Source organism: Apus apus, chromosome 1 (genome assembly GCF_020740795.1).
Source record: "Apus apus isolate bApuApu2 chromosome 1, bApuApu2.pri.cur, whole genome shotgun sequence".
Taxonomy (NCBI): Eukaryota; Metazoa; Chordata; class Aves; order Apodiformes; family Apodidae; genus Apus; species Apus apus.
In genome coordinates this window covers 52,001,131-52,021,282 of record NC_067282.1, presented here as the reverse complement: position 1 = coordinate 52,021,282, position 20,152 = coordinate 52,001,131, and the positions used below count along the sequence as shown (strand labels likewise).

The following is a 20,152-nucleotide window of genomic DNA, read 5'->3' as shown; positions in this document are numbered from 1 at the left end:
AAACTGAATGGTCTCTTCCAACCCAAACCATTCTGATTCTGTGATGATGCTTTTTTATATAAATTCAGAAAAAGAGACAATGTCTGCCTCAGAGAGCCTTTTTCTACTTATTTTTACATTGTGGAAGATTTCTAGAGTGTTTACAGTAAAGCCCCTTATTGTGAATGGAAAGTGTCAATTTATTTTTTTACTAATTTTAGGAACAGTTATTCAAAAACTGACAGAACAAGTTGGAAGAAGTCTTTCTAACCATGGGAATAAGAACAAACCAGCTGGAGGGATTAATGTTGCCCAGGCCTTTGTTAAAAAAGAAGAGGTGCAAGAACTGAAGGTATCACTTTTAATAGCCATTATTTCACTAAGTAATTGAACTAGATCTGTATCTCTTGGTTTTGTTTTTTTTCATGTTGAAACTGGCTTGATGGAGTGAAGAGCTTAATACTCAAAGATAGCTTTGGAATTATAACTAAGTACTCTTTTTGGGTATATCTGCACTGATACATGGAAAAGTGCTAGTGAGGGAGCTGTGGAAGTGTCCCCTTCATCCATGCTGCTTATCACCTTATACCATGACTGCTTTGGATTGTTAAAGCTAGCCTGAAGTTTGGGCACAATGGGTATCATTTTTGTCTCCTATTCTAGCAGCGTAGAGAGAGCCCTTCTTTACTTGCTTTCCTATTATCTTGCTTTGGTGGAGGAAAAAAATGAAATTGCTTATCTAATATTTTAAAATGTTTTTATTTCTACAGTTTTATCTGATAATGGAGCTCTTAAATACATTTTAATGAGGGAACAAATTCCATTTCCAAGTATGGCCTTTGTTCTGCTGCATGATTTACAATCATATACTGTTACCAAACTGCATCAGACATATCACTGATGTCTGTCCATTGAGTATGGCTTATGTTCACTATCAGAATACTAACACAACCTTAATCTTCAGGCTCATAAGATGTCAGTCTTCCCCTCAGTTTAGAGTTCTATCAGTTGTACACCAGATAGTGGATGGATTATGGTATTTCTTTGGAATAAGTCTTTAAGTTACAAAACTGCTTAGCAGTTTTGATTGGTGCTGGGTATTTACTTGATCAAAACTGTTTGAAGTTGACATTTTTGTCTGTATTTTGTACTTGAAAAATCAGTTGGGGTTTAGTGGATGTTTGAGGAAACTCTTTCTCCAGCATTTCTCAATATATGTGACTCTGACTTGCCCATTACCACACCCTCCAAATGCAGATAATTTAAAACAGCAAAATGTTGAATCCTGGTATGTTAATAATACAGCACCCTGAGCAGATCTGTCAGTTTCTGAAAAACAGTTTGCAGTGTTAACATTGAAATATGTAGCAAGATAGAGCGTTACCGCAGCCTCTTCCCTTCTTCTGACACGACACCTCCACATTTACTGATTTTTCTCTAGTATGTACATACCTTGCATTGTTTTCTAATAGCAGCCAAATCATTCTTTTGTGCAATGGAAGCACCTTCTAAATCTTGAGACTGTAATATTGAGAGACTTCTGGGAAATAAGGTTTTAGTTTTATGAGAAACCTTTTGCTTTCCACAATTAAGCTAATAAGGGTTTGATGCCATTGAATTGCATCTGATTGACAGACAGGGAAACACTGTAGTTCTTCTTTAAAAAGCTGAATGAAGATACTTGGTTCTCAGGCAGATGAGATAAGAAAGACTATGGATTTGTTGCCTCCAGGTTCATCTCTTTGACTTGACTCTCCTTTTGGGAACTCATTATGCAGATCCACCACTTAATTAAAAATGTACATGCTGACAGTGAGTCTTAAGAGGAATACATATTTTAACTTTGAGCACCATATGGGTTTTTTAATTTTCATTATTTAATTTTCTCTTTAAATAAACCAGTTTTAAACTAAAAGGCCTTTATTACAGTATTAATTTTTTCTAGTGTGCATACAGAATGCTTATATAGCAAACTAAAATGCCAACTTTCATGATAACATCATGTCTTTATTATGTTTGTGTAAGTAATATGCATCCTAATACTTAAAGGACTTTCCATCTCATTGGAATAGTTAATATCCCAGAAAAGACAATCCTTCTTTTGAGTTAAACAAGTAATACCTGAAAACATAGGTTTCTGCCCATTGCAAAACTGGCAGCACTCTTTAACTTTTGCAGTTCCTGACTTAAAAAAAAACCCCAAACTACAAACCCAGACTTTTAGTTTTAGAGCTATAGTAGTGAACTAATATAATTTAGATCATTGAATTATGTGGAATTTAAAACTGTGGTAATAGATGTTGTAAGGGCCAGTGCATTTTTCTTCAGCAGTTTCACATTGTTGTGTTTATAGAAGATCTCAGCACAATTTTAATAGACAAAGGAAAAATTAATCCTTTTTCTTTTCCCTGTTAGTTCACGGAAGTTGAAGACGGCGACTGGGATATTTCATCAGTAGAAGACTTTGTCTTGATGAAAGATGATAAAGGCCAGAAGGCACTGACAGTACAGAAAAACGAGTCAACTGCTGCACCTGTGGTACAAGCATGGGGTCTTCCAAAAACAAGTGTACCAAAGGGAGAAGGTAACTTATTCATGCTTCTACATTGTAAGACTTAAGTGCCTGACCCACCTAGAGGAGAACCTAAGTGTACTGCATTACACATTGTGATTCAATATATGGTGTTTTTGTAAGAAAAGAACTAGTAAGAAAAAACTGTGTTGATTTTATGTCCTTTAAATACATTCTGTTTATAACATGTGTAAACAACACACACACATAAAGATACTGAGATGCCAAGAATTTGAGATTTTAAAACATATAGTACTATTAGGCTTCAACCTTGTCCTAAAAATTAACCACCCAGGATTTATTTTTTTAATCTTTTCCCAAATTTAAGGGAGAAGGGAAATTTTCTTGCTTTGTCTTGAGAATAATGATCAAACTTCAGGTTTGTTCCAAGGTATTTAAGTAACCTACCAAGCTGAGGTAAATATTTGAGCTACTGGTAAAGTAAGAGCCTCAATCTTACACAGAACTTATATCATAGTTTCTAGCCCTAACATTTCAATATATTTAAATGTTAAAGCTGCATCAGTGATACAAAGATATTTCAGGTTATTTTTAAGAGAAAGTAATGTTGACACTGTACTGTGCATTGTATTCTGTGACAGAAACAGCCTTCACGTTATCAACACTTTAAATTTCTTCACTGGTTGAAACTCTGGACTTCCTGTAGTCCACAGGTGTTTTCTCACATAGCATGAGATTTTATCCCATAGATAAATAAAAAGTAAAAAGTAGCCCCCAAAATACTTTGAATTGCTAATATATTTTTTTTGTTGTTGTTATTTTAACAGGTCTTCATGAAACTGATAAAACAAGCAGCTTAGTCACTGTAACAGATTGGAGTGATTATTCAGATATATAACGGTTGTGTTCCTGATGGGAGGCTTTTGGGTTCTGTTGGGGTCAAAAATGTCACTGAAAACTTAAAATGTTTCATATAGGTCATGTGGTAACAAGGAACACTGTTTACAGAGCTCTTGTCTTTTAGTCCTGTTTTTGAAACCAAAATATCGGTACGCACACGACTGGCCATCTCTGTTTGGAAACGTGAGAGTTAATGCTGCTTTCTAGTGACCTCAACAGTAAAAGTCTCTTTGATTTCACTGAAGTGAAGATTTCACTTCTAATGTTTACATTAAAGATTGAAACTGGTCTTGCAAGAAAGCCTGTTAACCAATCAACAGAATTGACTCCAGAGTATTACTTGATAAAATTTTCAGATGCACATTTTCTTGTATTTTATCATAAATTTATATAAAATTATGAACATTTTAAATAAAATACTTCCATGTCTTAAAATGTTACATTTCTAACATGGTTTGCAATAAATACGAAATGAAAAGAAAAAAAAGGCCTCAGCTGTTAATCTAGTTACTATTAAATGCCTTGTGCTTTGAGGAGTTTGGGTTTTTTAATAGTCAAGTTTTAGTTTACGTGAAAGCACAAAAATGGGAAAAAAAATGTCAAGCTTGAGGGTAAGATGAGCCAAGTACTGACCTGCCATAGCACAAGGACTTTTCATATTTCTCTTTTCTCCATTATTGGCTGCCTTCTTAAAAAAACACAACAGTGTTGTGACGTGAATGAAATACAAAAATAAGGTAAAATAAAAAGAACCTCTGGAGTTCTTAGGCACTTTAGATGGCAGCAGATACAAAACCTTTTCTATCATACTGTGCCATTCACAACCAGGACTGTTCATTTTTTTTATATTTGCATCTTTGTCCCAGAATGAAACTCCAAGGGTCCATCAGTCCAAACCTCAAGACAGACCTGAGCTTGTGTCTAATTTTAGGGTCTCGGTCTAGAAAGCATTTTATGGTTATTCATAATCTCTGATCTCATTTTATTCAATCATTGTACAGATATTCCCACATCACATTTCTATGGACAGGTAATAAAAAAAATTAAAAAAAATAATAAAAAAGGATTAGCTGAATTTTTTAACTGTTGTAAATAATTCAGGAGTATTTAAAATAAAATTGCTTTGGGAACATCATAGGCAGAGCAGGCCAGATGTTATTGCCCAGGCGTTTCCCTTCCCTTTTGTAACCCAAGGGTGTGGAGCCATTCTGGAACTGAAGGTGTCCCACGCCCTACTTGGCAGGAAGGGACTTGTCACCTGGAGGGATGAGTGTTGTGCAGGGTGGGAGGCTGGTGGCACAAAGGAAATGTAAGAACCAGCTCTGAGCCTCGTCTTGCCCGCCAGAAAACTCCCCCCAAGCAGTAGCCTCCCTCAGCCTTTTCTCTCGCTCACCATCCCATGTGCATTCTCCTTCCTATGCACCCTTCTTGGGCTGTGCAAGACCCTCATGAAGGACTTTTTTTGTAAAACAACTGGTCCTGACTCTTCTTAGTACTTAATTAGTCTGCACCACTCCTGCCTTCCCAAATCCCACCCTTATTTTCACTGCAACCAGCCTCTCCCTCTTATTCCTATGGCTCCCAATTGACCAAGTTCCACGTTCATCCACCCGGGCAATGTAGCAAGGAGGTAAGAACCTGCTGATTCCCACTGGTTTGGGTATCACCCTGCACAGAGAAAGCAGGGCTCTTTTGTCCAGTATCCAACCCATTTCAGACACGGCTGCAATGACTTATCTGCTTTAGGGGATCCTGCTCTAGCAAGAGGGTAGGACTAGATGATCTCCAGAGCTCCCTTCCACCTCCTGCCATTCTGTAGTTCTGGGCCACCCTGCAGCCCGTGTGTCGGATGCCATTCCCATAAGCCACTGACATGCTGAGTTGGTAAATAACCCATTTATTTTTTTTTTTCCAAGAAAGCAACATCAGCTCATGATTTCCAGGTATAAACTTTACAATACCAACATCAATCTTAAAATATTATATAATAAAATTTACATCAATATGTAAAAAGCTGCAAGTTAATGTTTTAAAAAGTCATTGTCTTAGTTGTAATTACATTTGGGTTGGGGGGGGGAATCACTCTGCAGGAAACGTACAAACTCATTTTTAAAACGCTTTGAATCTTCCAACAGTACAATTAAACATAAGCATTCTTGTCAAAGTGCTTTGGTGGGGTTTTGTCTGGGACACTGTTGTGGACCTTTGTACGAGAAGACATCACAGATGCAGCTCCATTATATGCATAACCCCTCCTGAAAAGAAAAGAGAATCAACCATGTACAGCTCACCCCACAGACAGGCAACATCTTTGTATCCAAGCATTACAGCAACGTAAAACTAGAAGAAGTGTACAGGAACATACCTATACATTTCAGGGAAGGGGGCAGGGAGGGACACCTTCCTTGGTCTCATTCTGGTTTGGCGTTTCCACTCCAGCAACTTGCTTTGCAATTCACTTTTATAAAATATCGTATCTCCTCCTTTACAGCCCAGTAAATTAGGTCCCAATCCTGAAATATTTAGGCTGTGGCAGATCCTATGCTGTGCCTCTTCATTACCACCCCTCTTCTGCTGCTGGAGGTCTCACTGCCACCACCACTGTCCTTTGCCTCTCTCGCATTTGATCTGATGATTTGTGATTAAATAAACTATTCACATCTGTAAGATGACCTGGCCACTCTTCCTAAACCAGTGAATGCAATTTTTTTCCAGCTGTAGTAAATTTATCAACCATATATAACACAAGTATTTGTTCTGAGTCAATACCTTTTCCTAATTACATTAATGATGGAGTATTATCCTTAAATCCCATTATTTTCTTTCATCCAAACAATCCTCCTCACTACAAAGTGTTTTGGAAAGTAATCAAGCCACATCCATATATTAGGTAAAAATGCTCTAGTATTGATTTTTATCTGAAAGTACAACTTGTGTTTTACCTTGGAGAATTACTGTTTTCAGCTATTGAGAAGCAGAATATACTGCCACCAATTATGCAGAGTGAAGCTCCAGCCCATCCAATGAACAAAGCTGCTCCTAATTCATACCTACAGGAAGTTAATAAATGAGTTTAACAAAACAGATCATGAACTTAACAGTTTTTCAGAACAAAAGAACAACATTTTATTTTTTCCTGAATAACTTTCCATTGACGTACACGTTATTCATCGCAAAATCTGCAGCTCTGCTGTTCACCCATGTTCTTCTCATTATTTCCCTCTTACTCAAGAGCCAGACTTTGTCCCTGTGGTCACTTGGGCAATGCTTATCTCCACACACGGCCAGCCAGAGTGCCTGGCTTTTCCACATCTCCCCCTGGACTGCTTGCCTGCGGGTTTACATGATTCCCTGGTCCATGTACAACACAGTTCCCACCCCCTTGGACAATGTCAGGTTTGTTCCCACTGGCTTCCAAGCTGGACTGAAGCCTTCACTGAGCCAAGGACTAGAGCTGCTGCCTACAACTCTCCTTAACTCTCCACCCTGGTTCTTGGGATCTCTCTCCCTCCCTTAGCCACATTCCAGACCTGCTTAAAACATGAGGCTGTTATACCTATATATAATATGCATGTGCAATATGGATACACACACATATGCAACATATGCATGTACATGCACAGGTGTATCTGATACCTGCATATGCAGATATGCACATACATGCATACACATGCAGATGTACATGTGTGTACACATGCACACATCCGTGTGCTGGCAGCTTTCTGCTCTCATTCCTGTGGCTGGATTCAGGCTGGAAGACACAGCTCCACTCTGAGCTGTTGGGCACAGCTCCAGGTCACCAGCAATGGTCCTGTCTGCCACCTGGGGCAGCCACCATTTGTTTGACTCTGAGAGGAGATGGTGGTTCTTTAGACATGTAACTATACAAGGATAAGTCTGTTTCCAAAGCAACAGTAGTAAACTAAGGAAAAGAAGAGCATGGGAAAAGATTCTTTCCCCTGCCTGCTCAAGCTCAGCCTCCATAACCTGAGCTCTGGAGCTCCAAGATGAGCAGCAAGCCATGGCTGCCACTTGTCCACTCCACTCCCCAGCTCTTTGCCTGAAGTGCCACTCTTTAAAACACTTTTGAGATGACCTGCCTGTGGCTGCAGGCCCAACAGTCTCCAGAGTCTCATATCCCTCACTATTAGGACAGACCGTGTGTCTCCCACTCCTTCCCTGCTCTAGTTCCTCCTTGAGGAAGCCTTTGTCTCCTCCTGACTCTTAGGATCCTCTTAGGATCCCCTGTCCCCTACCCAGCCACAGTTATGGGTTGTCTGTGTGACAACCTGCCTGTACAACTGAAGGACTTCGTAGCTGCTTCCACATGGACACATCCTTATTTAATATCAGCTGAAGTACACAACTGAAAACACCTGTAAGCTTTTCTACAGAATTCATCTTTACAAAGATGACACTGTAGAAACACCCAAATATTGCCAGTGAGCCTTGACACCCAGAAAATTATAGTGACTTCTATGATAGGTCACAAAGGGACAAACACAGGCAGGAGAACAGAAACTTGCTTTTCTGTGTTTTCTTGAGGTTCCACGCAGAGGTAAAGCGCAGACTTTAAAAAAAAAAAAAAAAAATAAATGGCATGGAGAAAAAGCCACACCTTGGATATCTGTGCCATGGACACCCAGGTCCAAGCAATTTCTGCCTCGGGGATTAATTGTCAGAAAGAGATGGAGCTGTTACAGCTCAGAGGCTGGACACTTCATAAGGGCTTGGACCTGACTCTTCAAGACCCTGCTAGTGCTCTAACTGCCAGACTTCTTTTGCCTTTTCCATTCACATCATCCTAGGCAGAGCTTTTATTTATCATACCTTGCTAAAAAGGATCAGATTCCCCCAAACATTCTCCATACCCAGTGTGGAACTTAGGAACCCAGAAAAGTCAGCACAGACCACTGAGGTGCTGGACAACACAGGTGGACCAAGACTCAGGAAGGCTGTTGCTGTAACAACTTACTTGCCAAGACCATTTGCCTAGAAAGCAGGAAAGATAAGTTCATTTCCATCTAACAGCATTAAACAGTTGGCCAGGGGCTAAGGTGAGAGAAATAAGGAGACCAATTCCCATCTCCCTTCCTGAAGAATAAATCAAGATTACGTTGGGTTTAATTGGGTAGAAAAGGGTTACCTGACTGTTGCCCACTAGTTGAGAAAGAAGATAAGGGGTCCAGCCTTTGTTCTGGGGATTGGTTGTATTTTTTAACAACATTTGTTACTATGACAGGTAGAAAGACATTGCATATATGGACCCGTCTGGGGTGACTACCGCATCACTAGGTTAATGAGTTGCAGAGCTTCCCAATTAGTCTTTCTTCCACATCTTTAAACAGCTAAAAGACTTTTTGATTTACACTGGTGCTTATGAGGAAAACTTCACCTTCTCAATTGCATATCAACCTGTGTAAAGCTGCCTGGATTTTATTCAATCCATCTTTTCAGCATTTAAGAAGCCAACTCCAACCTCCCATCAAAATCTACTATGTAAAAATACCTTATCATATGACAAAGCCCTTATGAAGACTGGTACATTCAGAAAAAAAAAAAAAAAAGGAGATAGGCTTTTTTTTGGAAGAAATGTGTGCACTTGCTGTTTTTCCCTTCCCTTTTTATCATTAAAATCTTTGCGGGAAACACACCCTTCTGTCCTTATAAATCTTAATGAAACTGGTTGAACCAAAGCAGCCACTCTCTGAAGCCTGTGGCTGTGTATCCACTGTCTCCAATCAGTGAAATCAATCTGATTAGAGATTGCTTAGGGATCACTGGAAGCTCAGGAGGGAACAGGGCATTGATGAAGTGGCTTTAGAGGTGGTGATTGCTGAGGCCTACAAGAATTCAACTGCAGAGAATGGAAAGCCACCTCCAACTACGTTGATCAAGCAGGTGGAAAGCAGATTCTTTGTGGTAATCCAGGGAGGCAGAATTCAGTGAAAGAAAGTGCAGTACCAGTACAGAAGAAAAATATTCTAGTTGTTACATACATTAGGAGCATGAAGTAAATTTCCAAGCACACTAGTGGAAGCTTTATAAGCTAGCTGCATGTCAGCACATGTAAAGGACTTACCTACCTACCTAGCTACCAAATCAGCCCAACAACCCAAGGGAAAAAACACATTTTGAATGTATAATTATTATGATTCTTCGAAAATGAAAAATAGGTTCAAATGTAACAGCCATTCAGAGGAAAGAGTGAACTGTGCATGATCAATTCAGAGAAAAGAAGGCTGAATGAAACAATTCTCTATAAAAACAATGGGGAATCTATCAGATAATTTGGATAAACTAACACCATTTATCAGTAAGAATGATCTTGATTATGGAGTTCAAAATATGGCAAGAGACAAAAAAAGATAAAGACTGTAAGAGTTTTATCAAAAGTTATCAACTTTTTTTGATACAACAAAGGTTGTATCAAAAGTGACAAAATATTTTTTTAAGAACAGCTGTGAGAGCAACGTTAGCAAGACAGCAAAACAGAAACACTTATTTTATCCTGTTAGAGGTATATGAAGAATAATGAAATCCATCTTGACTGCAAGTATCAAACCACCCCGTGCTGTCCCTCAGACTGTGCATGTTATTACCTTGGGTCAAGCAATTCCTTTGGAGGTGTTTTAAATCGACAATGCATCAGGACAGAAAGTCCAGCCTAAGATTTATTTCTAAGTAAGGTGGGTTTTAGGGTGTCCCCGTGGTGCCTGTCACTCCCCAGTTAGGTACAGCAATTCAAACCAGAAGTCTCTTGGGCAACAGCTGTAGGTAGGTCTCTGACTCCTCCTGCCCCTGTACGTAATCAGGATGCCTCTTCCAAATGCAGAAGGTCGCAAGGAAGTTCTGATGGCTGGGATGATGATAAACATTTCCTGTCATTCATTCTCTATTAATGGCATCTCAAGCCTCTCTTTGACACCACCAGAATAACTTCAGGAGAGAAATGTGTGGCAACATGTGAAAGGCTGAAACCCAAAGCAGCACTCAGTGAAGAGCCAATGCCAAATTTCCACAATATACCTGCAAAGCATATAATTAAATGCTTCTGCAATGTATATCAAAGCAAGAGTTGAGACAAGGCAACAAAATACATTACTCCAATGTAATTTACATTGGTTGAGGGAGAAAAGAGTGAAATGCCACCATTAGCTTAATCTGACACAAGGTCATTGCATGAGCTAAACCATGTGCAACTCAAATTACAACTTCTGGCTTTCCTCTCTGCCTTTATCTCTGTTCTTGCCATTATATGTTCATGCAGTTGAGCTATGCTAGTTGCTCAAGAGAAAGCTAATTTCTGTTTTACTACCTTTATTTCAATATTTAATCTGGACTTCTCATTTGTTCACAGTACAACTCTGCTGTGAGGTCTGCTTGCCCTTTCACAGAGGAGCAGAGTAGGAATACAATGTAGGAAAGGGAATTCTGGCAACAACCACAGTATTTTTCACTAGGAACAGCAAGCCTGATGAATAATTAACTTCTGACTATATAGGCAGGCTCCATTTTCCTCACAGTACCTCACATCCTTGTTTCTTTTGGCGGCCTTTGGGTCCTGTCCTCAAGCAGAAACCATAGCAGAATTATGGAGGAAATCAATATGAAATTGCTTTCAAAAAACAGTGTCAGCCCTACTGCAAATGTGTATCCAGTTAATAAGAAGGACGTGGAGCTCATGGAGAAAGTCTAGAGAAGGGCCATGAAGATCATCCAAGGGCTGGAGCACCTCTCCTACAAGGATAGGCTGAGAGAGTTGGGACTGTTCAGCCCGGAGAAGAGAAGGCTCCAAGGAGACCTTATAGCAGCCTTCCAGTACCTGAAGGTGCCACACGAAAGCTGGGGAGGAGCTTTTTTACAAGGGCTTGTAGTGAGAGGACAAGGGGTAACAGATCAAAACTGGAAGAGGGGAGATTTAGGTTGGACATTAGGAGGAAATTCCTTAGTGTGAGAGTGGTGAGACACTTCCCAGGTTGCCCAGGGAAGTGTTCAAGACAAGGTTAGATGGGGCCCTGAGCAACCTGACCTAGTGGGAGGTGTCCCTGCTCATGCAGGGGGGCTGGAACTACAGGATCTTTAAGGTCCCTTCCAACTCAAACCATTCTATGATTCTATGATTCAGGCTATTTCCTTTCTATAAAGAAGAAACAGAAAGGCTCAGGTTTCCTTACTGAGACCATAATTGGGTCTCAGGGAAGTTTACACTCAATGCTTGATGCGTTCTGGAAGTAGCACCAAGAAAACTTTGAAATCCTTGTCTTTAAAGATAACTTTACATTATGTAAGAAGCCAAAACAAGAAAGTCTATGATGGTATAATTTACAGACAATGTTTTCAGACTTGGTGGATAAGATGCTAATCCAAAATCCAAGCACTGGTTCCTTAATTGCTGCCTTTGAAGGTCCTGAGAACAGGTTTAAGGGGAGTCTTTTAGGGATGCTTCTTACTTCTGGTATGGATCCTGCAATTCCACAAATTCACTCCCTTAAATTGAATTACATGTATAGTCAAAGCATTTATGCTCCTGCTTGTATCATCAAGGGTTATGATAAGGTTTATGATCCAAATTTCAGTCATCTGGATCTAAATATCTGTCATCAAAAATCCCACAGAGCCTGCAGAAACCTCTCTTCAAGAGGAATCAAGATTGTGCAGTACTTGACACTTCTACAGAAACCACCTTCTGTCAAAAGCTTAAGGAAATAATTTTCTTCTTTCTCGTCAAACAACACACCTAATGAGCACCTCTGTCTTGTGACATCCTTCTGCTGCATCTCTGACATAAACACAAGCTCCACTCCTGATTAGCCCTGTTTGCTCTGTGGCAAGTGCAGCAGAATCCCACTGAGCCACCATTAGCCTGGGCATGCAGGTTACAGTGAAATCACTGCACACGGAGGTGTTCATTCATTAAATTTCAGCACACAGTTACTCCAGTTGGAAAATACGATTAAATAAAATTGTAGCCCACTTTCCTTCTCTGCCCAGCAGGAGCAGCACCTGCTCTCAGTCTGAAGGGGCTCTGGCATGCAGTACGAAACTTAAAGTCTACTTCTTTGAAAGATTTATGGGTATAGGAAAGTACTTACTTTTGTGCAACAAAAGAAGGATCAAAGAACTCAGACGTAATCCTGTTTGCATACAGGGAACAACTAGTCATAGAGCACAACCCTGAAAAGCATAAGACAAACCATTCAGTGGAGCCAGCAGAAGAGCTTTGGGCCTGACCCTGAAGCCAATGAAGTCACGGAGAACTGTGCATGGAGTTCTGTGGAAAAGAAGCAGCTCTGGTATGACTTCACATATGCAGACTTAGAGAAATAAGGTATATTTACCAGAGAGTATGAAAATCAGTCCAGCTAAACAAGCTATTTTTGCTTTAGTCTGATCGGAGCCTCCAACTTTTGTACACTTCATCCCAACCAGTCCAAAAATGGCACCAAAGAAGCCCAGGCAGACGGCGGAGATCATCAGTCCTCTGCAGGCTTGGATGTAACCTGCAGTGAGAAAGAGTAAGGCTAACATGAGAACTGGGACCACAGGGGCTTTCACCATAGCTCCTCTCCCTCTGCACAATGTTACACATTCTCGACTGTGAACAGAATCGGACCTTGGCTGGAGTAATGTCACCTAACCCTTCAGTGTATTCTTCTAGGTGGTCTATGCCCTTCGTAGGGCATCACCACCTGAGCCCGGCTTGTAAGAAATATACTATGGCATTCAGGACTGCAAAAAATAATCCTGTGGCACCGGGTACAGTATCTGCAAGAAGCTCTACCTATGATGTTTTGAAGACCAACTCCACGCGGTCTGCACAGTGGCTGCCACGGGTTGCAGAGTCACTCTGTGCACATGGAGCGAGCCTTACATACCCGTCTTCTGTGTGTGTGTTGCAGGTGGAATACAACTGGCAGCAGGCTGGTAGCACTGACCCTGGCTGGGGTCCTGGGCCTGCCTGGACATGCCACCAATTTGATTTAGATCCACCAAGAAGGCCCTCATTCTGCAAGGAAGTCAAACATGTGCTCAGCTTCATGGACATCAGTAGCCTTTCCAGATAAAACAAATCACTACCATACTTCAGCCTGGGCTAATGGCTTGTGGCTGGATTTAGCCACATCAAATTTTGCCACAATGGCTGAGGCTGCCCTGAGCTGCAGCTCCCAGAGGCCGGGCCCTTCAGCAGGGCAACAGGTTGCTTGGCCTCTTCGCCCTTCAGCGAATATCTTGTAATTGCAAGACTGATAATCTCATTTCACTGTTTACAGGGTGGAACACTGCAATCTTACACAGCTGAATAACCATCACAAGATGTTTTTCTTCATAAGCTGTTGTTGGAGCTCATTTTAAATGAAAATGTACTTCCACTATTAAGGCATTCATTCTTTTTGCTTTGATCTCCAGTGGGTGGAAATGTCAAGAGCTAAACCACATTTTCACTGCCTATTACACCCAATTTTATGTAATAATAAATAAACAAAACAAAACAAAAAATCCCTCCTGCATAGAAGTCTTTAAGATATAGGAAATTAATAAATGAAAACAGGAATTAGAGGACATCTAGTCAAAACAGAAGGCAGCAGATTTAAGACCAGAAGTGCACTTGCTCATATAACAAAATGGTGGAACTCCCTTTCACAGGATATGTGGATGCTGAAGGTTTACAGAGAATCAAGAAGAGACTGGAACACTCATTTAAGATAAATCTGCATCTGGCTGGCAGGTCCTTGAGCTGCAGAAGGCTACCACTGAATCTTGGCCACCTTCTGCTCTCCATACTGCCACCCACTTTGCCACTGCTGGAGGCACATTAGCTCCAGGATGACTGCTCTGGGCTTGAAAAATGTTTAAAAAACCCCCACTGATTCACAGCTTTGCACAACAGGCAGCACACAAGAAGCCACTCGTAGTGTGTAACGCCCTGCTTTATCAGTCCTACCAAACGTAGGTGCTGTGCTGCACGTCCGTGAGCACAACCTGCTGCCATGTATCTACACCTCTTGGCACACACAGAGACTTCTTTCACTTGCAACGTGCTTCTGCAGCCCCATCTGCTAGTCAACGGAGCAACTGTAACTGTTGTACGGCTCTCATGTTGGAGAGCAAGAGCATAATTTGTGCCTGTTGAAGCATCTGTCATTATAATCAGGTATGCTAAGTTTGAACTAAAAGGTAGACTCCTATGGTAGAAGGATGAGCCACCCTTTGGAGAAACCTCCTCTTTTCCATCCATGATAAACGCAGCGGAGAACCTAAGGTGACTCGCCTCAAACACCCAGACTGCAGCAACCTAAAATCAGTCAAGACTATGACCTTTCTCATCCAGCTGGGCAGAGTAAAATTTCCTCAACAATGACACAGAACCGTCCACCCAAACAGTTCAGTTGAAACTTGGGTGATAGGTACACCTCTGCTTTTGAGTCAAATCCCCTCACAGAATCACAGAATGGTTAAGGTTAGAAGGGACCTTAAAGATCATCAGGTTCCAACCTCCCTGCTATGGCCAGGGACACCTCCCACTACACCAGGCTGCACAAAGCCTCATCCAACCTGGCCTTGAACACCTCCAGGGATGAGGCTGCCACAATCTCTCTAGGCAACCTATTCCAGCACCTCACTATCCCCATGGCGCAGAATTTCTCCCTGATGTCTAACCTAAATCTCCCCTCTTTCAGTTTAAAACCATTACCCCTTGTCCTATCACTGCCCTTTCTGGTGAAAAGCCCCTCCCCAGCTTTCCTGTAGCCCCTTCAGGCACTGGAAGGCTGCTATAAAGTCTCCCTGGAGCCTTCTCTTCTCTAGACTGAACAGCCCCAACTCACTCAGCTTGTCTTCATAGCAGAGCTGCTCCAGCCCTTTGATCATACTGGTGGCCCTTCTCTGGACCCTCTCCAACAGCTCCATGTCTTTCCTGTGCTGAGGGCACCAGAACTGTACACAGTACTCCAAGTGTAGTCTCACCAGAGCAGAGCAGAGGGACAAAATCACCTCCCTGGCCCTGCTGGCCACACTTCTTTTGATGCAGACCAGGATATGTTTGGCCCCTTACTCCTTTTTCTTCACTCAGGCAAAACCTGAGAGATCTCAGCAGGAAAAGGGCTTGATGAAGATTTCAAAAGGTGGTTCTTAGTGCCTAAATGCTGAGTATGAAGACAGCAGTCTTGCTTTGTTATTTTTTGCTACAGGCATGGAAAACTTGACTTTTACTACTTTTGGCCCTGTGTAATGTATTACCTTGTAGCACACAGGTAAAACGGGAGACAAAAGACTGGCAAGGAAGCTATTATTTTTTGACAGGTCCAATTTATTGACACTGTTAGTAGCTAATTGACACATTAAAGTGCTGAACCATGAACATATTCACCCAGAGGTCCTCTAAACTTTTATTTATGTCTGAAACTCCTAGGAGAAACAGGAAATACTCACCCCGACCGAAATAACCAGCATATGCTAGGAACCACCCAGCTAAAAATTCAGCTGTTCCTGAAGGTCAATACTCAGTTTTAAAATAGGTAGAGGGTAGTGAGACAGCAAGAAATAATTAACTCATTCACCCAGAAATCATTTTCAATTATAAACAGCATAAGCTGGAGGACTGCTCAGTTCTGCTGAATGAATAACCTTCCTCACTAAATATTTCACCAAATTGGGCAGCCCAGCCACAGTGAGATCTGCTTCAGTTCAACACAGCAGTCATCCAACTGGCACACATTTTTAAAACAAAACAGATTTTAAAAAGTAATCACAATCTATACCAGTAACATGGAAGAACAGAAGACTCTGTTAGTCCCACTGGGTCTACTGGAAGGATGAAAGGGTGAATCAATCACTTTACCAAATCCAGCCTCCTATTGTTTGGACCCTAGGTTAAAACTTTGCCTAGCATTTGGCTGTAAGAGTAATTAAACTTCTTTGCTTCCTAGAAAGCAAGAAAGTTTTATTGCTTACCAAGACTGCAGAGAAGTGTAAGGGGCAGCTATTTCTTCACACCCTTCCACCAAAGACCAAAGACTGTCCCCTTTCCAAGTATTTACTGTATGTATTTACACCATCTCCTGTAGGAAGCTTATCTTTACAGACTGACCCCAACAATGAAGCTCCCAAGCAACAAAAAGCCCTATGCTTTAAACAGACAAGCAGACAAAAACTACTCATAAAGTCATGTTTAGCAGCATTCCAAGAGAAACCTATTTGGTTTTGTGGTTTTTTTTTTTAAACAAATGTGTTTTGTCTTACATTGAAATTAATCTTGTTAGAGCTTTGTCTTTCTTGCCTCACTGCTCTCACACTTGCCTCTCATGCTCACAAAGAGTTAGGAAGAATTCATATAGTCATATCATAAAACACTCAGAAAAAAATATAGACAGTATTCTGGGGACTGTCACTTTCACAAGAAATGCCTCTGATAGCATGTTGCAGCCTGCATCATGGGAAGTTGAAGAGGTTGCCTTACAGATACAGCACAAATTCTTTCTAAAAGTACAGAGCCATTGATTTTGTACATTTTGCTAAGATCTAATATCCTCTTCTACATCATAAGTAAATTTCTGTTCAGCTCTGTTCTTGCAAAAGGACATTGGATCCAACATTGGAAACACAGTAAGTGATATGTCCTCTTTTGGGGAGGTGGTTTTATCGCCAAGTTTACACCTACAACCAGTAGCGCAAAAAGTCAACCCAAAATTATTCCAAGTCCCACAAACAGCAAGAACGGTTTTGCCTGCCCACAGAATATGGGGCTGCGCCCTTCACAAGGGCTGGCCAAACTGATTCCTTCTACAGGAATGCATAAATGTGGCAGGGCATCCCATGCAATTTTCTCGTGATGGCCTGAAAGCCATTGGGGCATCCCCGCTGACGTGCTGCCCTACGGCAACCCGGGGGCACAGTCCAAGACTGCTCCATGATGGAAAACAAAAAAAAGGGTAAGGGAAACCATTGCTGGATCACTCCTGACTCAATTTGTGACACTGCTTTTGAAGAAGGAAGGCCTCCTCCTGTACCCCACAGGACTGTCCCAGCAACCAGCATGGCAATACTCGGATTTATTATCCCCTCATTTTGCCTCTGATCCTCTGGTGGACCTGAGTAGTCACATCAGACAAGAAGTCTGGCAAAACTCAGAGGTTTACAATTTGATAAAAACCTGTTCCTGTAGCACAGGAACTGCTCTGCAAGGAAAATCCTTTCTAGCTACATGAGGAAGGAGTAGAGCGGAGCCATCTTTCCCTGAGACAACAAAAGCAGTTCTAATAATTTCCCAGTCCTGTCCTACCAATTTTTTGAGAGAACATGTTATCACTAGAATAACAGATCACAGAATCATAGAATACCAGGTTGGAAGGGACCTCAAGGACCATCTGGTCCAACCTTTCTTAGCAAAAGCACACCGTAGACAAGATGGCCCAGCACCCTGTCCAGCAGAGTCTTAAAAGTGTGTCTCACCAAAAGTATAGCGATGGGGTTATTGTTTCTGCTCACAAACGTCTCAGGGAAAATAGGAAGCCAGATCTGCCCTTTTCTGTGTCTTCAAGTCCCCCACCTGAGGATGGAGTGAGGAAGTTCCCCTGTTACAGATGACAGGGAATGGGACCCAGCTTAGCCACGGAAGTCGATGCAAAGGGCGGGGAGAGGCTACTTGAGGGGCAAGGCAGATTCAGCTTTGTGCTGACATATAAATCCTTCCGAACTATGTGTGACGCACTGCAGCCCTGAAGTATGCTCCTGCTCTGGGGAAGGGTTAGGGTGGCAAGGGGACACACACACCCACTGTCAGGAGGTAGCGGGTTCCCAGTACAGCCTGTAACCACCAGGAGGGGAGTCTGGGCTCACCACTGAAAGCAATCTCTGACTGTGGTGGCTGGCCCTCTGGCCCCTCCCAGCTTGCCTGTCCTGTCCTGTGGGGATTATGTTTCTCTCTCTCCAGGCTGCCTATCATTTGCTGCCTGCCATTTGCATTGTGCCTGGGTACCAGGATCTGGCTCCACAGCACTCTGAGATGTTATTGAGAAACACTGAAGCCAAGAACCTTTCACTGCTGATGAACAGTCTGGCCAGGAGGATGGGATGAGCCCCTTCCACATGTGCCTTTTAGATTCACTTGTGTCTAAAATGAGTTAGTGCTCTGATGGCTGTTTCACTGTGCAGCAGGTGCCTCAGAAACTTGTCTCTTAGGCAAGTGGAACATGTTACCCAATGCGCGAGGTTTCCCACACTTGAGCTTGGAGGAGGGGGTGGTAAGGACTTTGCTGCCATGTTTCTTCTCCTTTTTGGAATTTTAAACATGTCAAATTCTGCACACTTTGTAACTTCATTTCTCTTACTCTGAAAACATTAACCCAGAACTAAAAGAGCAGCTCAATAATAGATTTGGTGGATCTGAAAGGTTACGCACCAGTGATCACTCCCTGCCCGCCTACACACAGGCCACAGCTCCAGCCCAAGCCTGGGAACCACATTCTCAGCTGCTACATTATGCCATAGGGTGACTGACTCCAGCAAAGGCCAGTCAGCTCTCCCACCCCCCTGGAGGCACCAGCAAACTCCTCTGCAACTGTGGGGATGGGTCTAGGGAAGGCCTGGGGAATGGTACTTCTCCACTCAATGGAAGCATCCTGCAGAAGTAATGCTTAAGGGCTGCCTGTGTTACCTCTTTTTAGTATAAATACCTCTTTTAGCCCTTTGCACATAATAGTAGTGGGTTAAAGGTTTTCTGATATTGACATTAATTTGTGTCGTGATAATATTAATCCCTGTTATAATATATTAATCTCTGTTAGCGATATGATTAACAGACTTCCTTTCCGTTTTAAAGAAACCTTTCACACCAGAACCCACTCTCAGGCTCCGGCACAAAGGGAGTGTCTGGCCAGACTGTGAACAGCAGACTTGATTTTTTGGGAATACCAAAGGCACTGGGACATTGTATAGTTTATGAATTCGTGGCTATAAAACCTGGGGACAGGTGCCATCATTTAAAAAAACATTCCTCCCTTTCTTTACAGTCACTCCAGAACCTACAAACCAGTGCTTCCCCTGTTTCGATCACCTGTAATCAGTGTGGATTTATCCACTAAAAGTTAAGGTGTAAGTTTCCTGCAGTGACCCAGTCTCCCAGTAGGGCTTCCTGAAAGGGCAAAAATGTTTCCCCTCAACCAGGGAAGCATCGCAGCACCCACTCAGGCTTTGGTTTCAGGCACGCCAGCAAATCCCTCAGCTCTTGCTTCAAAATAGCACTGCCCTAGAACTCATCCGAGCAATGCATCACCTCTGCATACCTTTGCATCCCTTACTGCCCCGAGCTCTCACACTGTCATTTATCAATGAAGCAATTACAGCCGAGTTAATAACCGCTTAGGAAAAAAAGAAAAGAAAAAAAGAAAAAAAAGAAAAGAAGAAAAAAAAAGAAAAAAAAGGGGACATTAATTAAAAACAAAATGACGTAAAGGCTTGTTCTTCTCCACTGACCGTTGCACGGCTGGCAAAAGCATAAAAAAGAGGAATGTCACGACAGTCGGAAAATAAATCGGCAAGAAAAATGTGCCTGCATTCCTCCTGTATCAAATCCACACGCACGGAGTCTCCCGACGGTGAAAGAAGAAAAAAAAAAAAAAGGCAGGTAGCAACAGGGAGAGAAGCTGAAACGGGAATCAACCCAATATAAACTCAATCGGCGGGTTTTAGGGAAAAAAACACAGACCAAAACACTTCCACGGGAGTGCACACGCAGCGCGC

At 41.9% G+C, this 20,152-nt stretch overlaps 2 protein-coding genes across 6 annotated transcripts in view; one reads left to right on the top strand and one right to left on the bottom strand.

Moving 5' to 3' along the window:
- DZIP1 (DAZ interacting zinc finger protein 1) overlaps positions 1–3,878 on the top strand; it is a 31,797-nt gene extending 27,919 nt beyond the window's left edge. For all 4 annotated transcript variants that reach the window (XM_051608351.1, XM_051608353.1, XM_051608352.1 and 1 more), the window contains 3 exons: positions 201–331; positions 2,395–2,563; positions 3,340–3,878. In XM_051608351.1, coding sequence (XP_051464311.1) covers positions 201–331; positions 2,395–2,563; positions 3,340–3,410 — 371 coding nt within the window. In that variant the 3' untranslated portion in view covers positions 3,411–3,878. The remainder of the gene's footprint in view (positions 1–200; positions 332–2,394; positions 2,564–3,339) is intronic.
- A 1,411-nt stretch (positions 3,879–5,289) lies between these two features.
- CLDN10 (claudin 10) overlaps positions 5,290–20,152 on the bottom strand; it is a 60,102-nt gene continuing 45,239 nt past the window's right edge. For both annotated transcript variants that reach the window (XM_051608358.1, XM_051608357.1), the window contains exons 2-5: positions 12,754–12,915; positions 12,508–12,589; positions 6,355–6,462; positions 5,290–5,667 (exon numbers count right to left, since the gene is read on the bottom strand). In XM_051608358.1, the coding sequence (XP_051464318.1) occupies positions 5,553–5,667; positions 6,355–6,462; positions 12,508–12,589; positions 12,754–12,915 (467 nt within the window). In that variant the 3' untranslated portion in view covers positions 5,290–5,552. The remainder of the gene's footprint in view (positions 5,668–6,354; positions 6,463–12,507; positions 12,590–12,753; positions 12,916–20,152) is intronic.